The sequence below is a fragment of the Anabrus simplex genome, chromosome 14 (assembly GCF_040414725.1).
Source record: "Anabrus simplex isolate iqAnaSimp1 chromosome 14, ASM4041472v1, whole genome shotgun sequence".
Taxonomy (NCBI): Eukaryota; Metazoa; Arthropoda; class Insecta; order Orthoptera; family Tettigoniidae; genus Anabrus; species Anabrus simplex.
In genome coordinates, this window is record NC_090278.1 from 76,278,096 (window position 1) to 76,285,668 (window position 7,573).

At 39.8% G+C, this 7,573-nt stretch overlaps 1 protein-coding gene across 1 annotated transcript in view; it reads left to right on the plus strand.

The window, feature by feature from the left end:
• The window catches only part of Hs6st (heparan sulfate 6-O-sulfotransferase), a 37,136-nt gene extending 33,744 nt beyond the window's left edge, over window positions 1–3,392 (plus strand). The window contains exon 5 of the mRNA XM_067158030.2: window positions 3,308–3,392. Coding sequence (XP_067014131.1) covers window positions 3,308–3,331 — 24 coding nt within the window. The 3' untranslated portion in view covers window positions 3,332–3,392. The remainder of the gene's footprint in view (window positions 1–3,307) is intronic.
• The last annotated feature ends 4,181 nt before the right edge of the window (window positions 3,393–7,573 follow it).

Consider the following 7,573-nt stretch of genomic DNA (forward strand, 5'->3'; position numbering starts at 1 on the left):
CTGTACAATGCACATGTTGATACACGAATGAATCAGGCTTTCGTTCTTAGTGTGGATGGTGCAAGAAATAAGAACAGAAGTTCTGTCTTTCGTGCCTGTGATAGAATTCACTTGCTTGTGTCGAACATCAGCAAATGTTTCCTCACAGAAATTATAGTTGGGTAGGTCTCAACGTGACAGTCCTCAGGAAAAAGAGATGTCTTGCTAGGAATGGACAAAAATGTGATACTAGGTCTCTGTAACCTGTATGTGACGTTAGACTTCAATTCTCAAACCAGAATATGCCTCCTTTACACTATATAAGTAAGTGGTTTAAACTGACAATTCAAATAGCAATAACTATTTTTTACACAGGTGTTAAACCCAATCAGAAGTCACCTCCTTAAGACCTCTTTAAAAGGACTTTAATCTATTTCAACTAGTTGAAGGGTAAGCTCCAGTTTCCCACGGACTGTCACTTGTAGAAACGTACTGAAGCAAGGAAATTACACATGAATTAATCAAGATCGGTAGATTCACCAAAGTTAGGCCTTAGAAACCTTCATGACAGTGTTACCTGCAAAGTAGCCTAAATATTGAGCTAAACAGTTGTGATTGGCAATAAACCGGTCATGAGCTCTGAAATCTTAAGGGGTACCCTACTGAATTTTCTGTCTGCGTTAATTTTAACCTGCTGCACACCAAACTTTGTGAGACAGTTAATAAAAACTAAAATGAAGAAAAATTCAACCTTCAGTTTAATTGATTAATTATTTTCGTAATTATGGCTCACTTTTTATTTTAAAAAGTTTTTTTTTTTTTCAGAATGCTCTCTAAGTGCACACTTAGGAAGACCAAAGGAATAAATTGTTGTATAATGTTTTTACGTATGTTTTTGTTATGCATCTTAGAAGTAATGAATGTTCTATGTGTTGACTCAATTGGTTTGGGTTTTGGACTCAAGTTATTTCCGATCATTTTAAATATTGATACTACAAATTATGAACGGCATATAAATGCACTTTGTGCAAAACTAATAGTTTGAAACTGGTTCATCTGGAGCATTTTGAATTTTAAAAGAAAAAGAAAGTTGGGGTGAGCATGCCCAATTAAAAGAATGCCCAAAAAGAATTTTTTTTCTAATGGTGCCACTATGTGCCCCAAAGTTTGGAGTGTACTTGTACCAAAAATCTCACTTTTTTGTGTGCTTTTGGCCAATTTTGGTCGAAAATTTCAGTAGGGTTTCCCCTCAAGCAGATCAGATAGGTCAAGATGACTTGGTAGATAGTTATTCCTCTGTGTTGTTGGAGGTTTGTAAGGCAAGATGGAAAATCAGCAGAATGTTAGTGCTAGCTTTTAAGAATTTGAAAATGTCTTGGCACTTGATGCAGTGCAGCTCTGAGGATCTGCAGTTATGACACTGTCGGAGGAACTTTAAGAAAATTTGTTAAAAGTTATGTACCATTGAAGATTCTGTGGTGATTGCTAGCTATAATGATGAATGGCCTAGGATATCATGTACTGAGGTAGTCCTCCATGACTGTTATCTGATGGAAAGTCATTGTCTTCTGGACTCTCTGCAGCCCTTGTTCGTCTGGAAAAATGTCAGAAGTGACGGCACAAGCCGAAACGGTGGAACGTACTCAGTAGGAGAAGCAAAAAGCCTCTGTAATGAGTGATCTTATAAGTTACCTAGTGTGTGTCTATTACCTTAATGGCCATTGGCTGCAATAAATATGTCTTAAAAGTGCCTCTGTGAACATGGGTAGAATTCGAACCATTTGGAAGATAGTGGCGGATGTGAACGTGCTGTGACTGCTTGTAAGCGTGGACACGTCTTGTGCTGTGTGTGCTACCGAACGCTCGGTGCCATCGTCCTATTTAGTAACCGAAATACACCTTGCATCTCGTTAACAGTAGCTTTAATTAACTCACCAGCGCAGAGTTCTGTATTAGATGGATCATGCCACATAGTGGTGACGGTGATTAGCGATTAGTGATTAGTGGCCAACACTAATCAGAGGGAAAGGATGGAAGGGATCCGACACTTCAAAAGATGAAGGTATCAGCCAAAGAAAGACGAGGGCCACGTAGGGCGTGAAAATGGAAAACTCCCTAAGCCTCGAATGCTCTAATACTGTCAGGGTCGGAAAATAACAAGAGGTGGCCAAGGGAGGTCGGACAGGATAGATGAAAAGTGAGTAGCTTGACACAAGCAAGTGGAAGCAATGCCAGAACTCAGCTCAGGGCTCCATGATCGCATGCCACAGATGTTGGCAGGTGTAGAGTGCTGTACTTAACATGCTAATTTATAACTGTTAGATTTTTTCAGTCTCTAAAAAAGAAAACATATGGTAACAGAATTATACCTGAAAAAGATACAACTAATTATGTTGGGGGGCATTTCTGTGTATGGCAGGTGTTTAGTGCTATTGCGGTCATAAAAATGTCTGACCCCAGACGTAGCGAACTTTCCGCAGGGACCACAGTGGTCCGTAGTTTAAGTTATTTCCATGTACAGTTAAATTGAAACAAGAAATAAAGTGGTTCAACCTATTCAATACATGGAAAATAAGAAATGTAGTGTTACATTCTTATTTGATTAAAAGCAGTACCGGTTTTGACCACTAATCTGGGTCGTCATCAGCCGATTAAATAAAAATATAAAAACAATGCATAGGAAAACAAAAAGTAAAGGATAAGTTTTTCACTAAAAGCAGTTCAAGAAGCACTAAAATACAATAGGGATTAGCACTGCGTGATGTAAGATCCTAAAATCCAGAAGAAGTCGAAGATCAGTCATTTATATGAAGCAAGGTGCAAGTTCTTGAAGAGCAGCATAACATACCTAATGTCCGGCACTGTGCTTCAAAATTTTTATGAGAATTGGTGTATAGTTCAGTGAAGAAGCCTGCAAATACATTTTGAAGCACAGTGCCGGACATTAGGTATGTTACGCTGTTCTTCAAGAACTTGCACCTTGCTTCATATAAATGACTGATCTTCGACTTCTTCTGGATTTTAGGATCTTACATCACGCAGTGCTAATCCCTATTGTGTTTTAGTGCTTCTTGAACTGCTTTTAGTGAAAATCTTATCCTTTACTTTTTGTTTTCCTATGCATTGTTTTTATATTTTTATTTAATCGGCTGATGACGACCCAGATTAGTGGTCGTAACCAGTACCGCTTTTAATCAAATAAGAATGTAACACTACATTTCTTATTTTCCTTGTATTGAATAGGTTGAACCACTTTATTTCTTGTTTCAATTTAATTGTGATACAGTTCAATACGGAACATCAAATTTTTATCTTTATTTCCATTTAGCGGTGGTCCTCAGGTCTGGTCTAACGGGGAATTCAGCCGGCGATCCCAGAGCACCCTTCTCGTCCTCAGCGTGTTAATCAAAGTCTAACTCCCAGTACTTGGAAAACAGATGGCAACTCATCGCTCCAGAAGGCATCTCCACTTAATAAGGAGAGTTCGATTCCACTTGAGCCCTAAACTTAACAAGGCCTACTCCGGTGTAAAGGAAACGTAGACTCATTAACACATTGGTGACTGGCCCCGAGAATTCTCGTAATTTCTCGGCCGACCGTACATGACGGGCTACGAGAATTCTCATTTTTATGGACGTTGTGTTTCCTTGATTGCTGCTACAATCTGGTGGCAGACTTATAAGTTTTAAACAGTGTAGTCATACGGCAGCTATTGCTCCATCACCTTCTTTTCTTTAAACCTTCATCTAGTTAACAAAATAATATCAGAAATGTCGAGCTATTCCTTGGAGCTTCAGTGCAGCTATCAGTGGCGCGGTACATGCAGGTGCTAACAGATATCAATATTTGTGATGAATTAGGTGCAGACAAGGTATCAGATGTACCTAGAGACAGTGAATTAGATATTTCTAATTATTTGAGTGATTCTTACAATGATTTTCGTCCTTCTATGTCACATAGGCAGCAGTCTCGTGTTTTGGAATACTGGTACAGCTGTGACTCAGATATGCACAAGTCGAATAGAGACAGCACTTGTAGTATGTAGTGGGTACGGATGCAGTCGGCAGCTTTTCAAAAGACAATCCAGTTTGTAATATAGAAGTTTGAGGTCATTATCTAGAATACCTCTTGCATTACATTAGTTTCAGGGCAGTAGTGTCGATTTGTTCTTGCAGGCTTGAACTATCTGGTCAACAGGGAGTAGCAGCCTCCGTTCTGACCCGGTCACCAAAGTGTTAAAATGAGATCACGGCGTGGAATGTGTTTGGTGAGAAGAGAGACTCTTGTTCTTTTTGATGAGGGAAAGGGAACAGAAATCCGTACTTTTGCTTAACGTTAACAGAGCTCGTTTGCTGTTAGGTTGCATATGTACTGTATTTGAAGAGAATACGAAAGCCCAGGTAGGGAAGGCATTTGTTACTTTCTATCGCTGCAAAAGTGTCTTGAATATAACTCGTCTTCAACCCTCTGCCCTAACCTGCCTTAAAATCTAGGCGGGAGGAGTTTCTTTACTTGTCAAACACATTACAAGGCTGCTTATCCATTGAAAGCAACTACACGCGACTACATCCGACTTTGATTCATACGACTATGCTCGACTGGGTCGTCCACTGCAGGCGACTTCGTGTGGCTGTCAGTTGGCATCTGTACAGATCTCTATAAGTTTCTGTAGTAGGCGTTGCTAAGTTATTAAAAACATTAAAGATGCTGTGGGATGGATGATAAGGATTTAGTTTACTGTTTGGAGATTGGAGTTTCATTCAACAATTTCATTTCATCTTCATTAGCTCCTCCACTGAGGTCGGCATCTGGAATGGAACCAGACGTAAAACTGGACTAAGACTAAGACTGGACTAAGAGGTAGACATGTATAGTACTACCAGCACCCACTTCCTCTGTAGTGTGCAATGTAAATCTGGAGAGTGATAGCATTTATCTTTCATGTTCCATAGGAGTGTTTTTTTTTTTTTTCACAAACTGCACTGCAGAACTTTTCACTGTCTACATCAATGATGAATGATGATTGATACTGTAATAAATAATAATGTCGTGTATGCCAACGGGAGACAACTAAATGCTTGTAGGAAATGTGGTGTACTGGTGACTAAAAGAGGAAAATCCCATTCGAGGAGGATCTGTCACTTGTCGGCTGTAGTCGTGTGAATTTGGCTGCTCCAGGTCGCTTGCAGTGGATGCGGTTTCGTTACACTCTTTGCATTGGAATCAGTCGCACCATTAAGCACGTAGTCGCCTGATCCCATGATCGCGCACAGTCGCTTTCAGTGGACGAGCAGCCTAATAGTCTGGAAGACAGCAACTTCCCAAGAGAATGTCATGTTTGATGATGTTGGGTTGACTACTTTGTGAATCAAATCACAGAAAGAGATCCATATCTAAAATGTCTGTTGTCCAAATCTGTGACACAGGATTGTAAATTGGAATAATATCAAAATACGTGTTCAAGTCTCTCGATCTTAAAGATAAACGGGGTTTCGTCCCAGTGCGACTCGTCATTTGCTTTTCGTAGCTTAGTGGTTTAATGTTTCACCTATACATCTAAAGTTTTCGGCAACAAAAGGAGCACGAATACGTGCTGTTTTGGACATTCTCTACTCCCGCGATCACTATGTGTCATCATTCCAAGCAGGTATATAACCTTTTAAAGTTTTCAAGTTTGTCGAAACTGATGCAAGATTAATAAATACTAGAAAATTCCGCAAAAAGAAAACTTTTAATTAACAACATAACGACATGTTTCGTTCTTGAAGCGACATCTTCAGATTCCATCATATCATTACTTTTTTTAAGAATCAGTCAATATTATGAACAATTGCAAAAACATTTTTATTGTAACACATTGCTGTCCGGCCCATCTCACGTATAACTGGCCCCTGTGGCCGGAAGGTTTTGGCAGAGACATGGAGTTATTGCAGGGTATCATAATTTAATAATTTTGGGTTCATTTACAGTTATATCTGTCCACTTTAATGTTTTTGGTGAGATTTTATATTTTGATTCATTCTGGTAATGACATCTGTTTGATTCCTCCACCATATACGCCAACAAATCATTACAAATGAACAACTTGACATCATAACTTATATTTTCAGGTTCACTCGGCGAAATTTTAACGCCAGGCGTCCACGAGAAAGACTACAAAAACAGTATAATATCCCGTTAGGCCACTCACTGCCAGAAATAGGGAGAATATTATCAACAGTACTTATATCTAGACCATCTTTGCAATCTGAAGGAACAGGTCATTGTTCACATGGTGCAATAAACGTGTCATTCACCGTATCACTTCTCTGGCACTGATGGATACACGGAAGATATTCGAACGCAAAAACAAATGCCACTGACGGACTAAAACGGGCAAAACCAGTACTAAAAGAAGCGGAGATTTTCTACCATTTAGGTACATCAACGATAATCTCCAAATAGTTCCTCAATAACCGTTAGATGGCATCAGAAGACAGACTTGCACCAACACGTATTCATACGTGATCGGCTGCAGAGCACCATGCTTGCAAACACGTATTGATACGTGAGCGGACAGCATTGTGTTAAGATTGTGTGTGCATTGTTCTAACCTATTTAACGCCGAACCCGTATATACACGTTTTTGAGCGTCGTGCTTTGTCCGCCAAACCCATACATTTAAAGAATTTCACGTTTGGTCCGTATTGAATAGAGATTACAAAACAATAAGTTAAATTTAAATAAATGAGGTTGTAATTTTAACCGACAACACATCTTGTATTGAAAAGGTGGATCTTGTTCTGTAAACCCATACATATACGTTTTGCTGCGGTAACTAATTCACCGAGCTCATATATATATGCGATACAGTGTCATGCTTTGGATTTCCGTGGAAATGTTCAAAGCAGTTCTGTATGGCATACATACCACTCCATTTTGCATGTTATGAAAGTATTGTGATGTTATTTCACCTTTGTCGGAGTGAAACATCTTTCCCGCTATCGTGTAACCATTATTGTGTCTTGAAGTGTAAATTCATCTCTTGTTGATGAAGAAATTGAATGCTTTGTCATAAATAGTGATTTACAAGTGAATAGTGATTATGGAGAGAGGCCGGGCTGAGTGACTCAGACGGTTGAAGCGCTGGTCTTCTGATCACAACTTGGCAGGTTCGATTCTGGCTCAGTCCGGTGGTATTTGAAAGTGCTCAAATACGCCAGCCTCGTGTCTATAGATTTACTGGCACGCAAAAGAACTAAATTCTGGCACCTCGGCATCTCCGAAAAATGTAAAAGTAATTACTGGGAAGAGAGGTCTAATAGGATAGATGAAAACGAGGAGACCGAGACAAGTAAGTGGAAGGAATGCCAGGACTCGGGTAAGGGTCCCGTGGTCGCCAACCCACGCTCAGTAGTTGACATCCCCTGGAGCCCCTTTTAGTTGCCTCTTACGACAGGCAGGGGATACCGTGGGTGTTATTCTACCGCCTCCATTCACAAGGGGGTCTGATGAGGAATTGTCGCCACCTCCTCAGATATCTTTTTTCCCAAATGATCCTGATTTTGATGATACCAGCTCCAGAATTATGTCAGTAATAGTATCACTGAGTGGA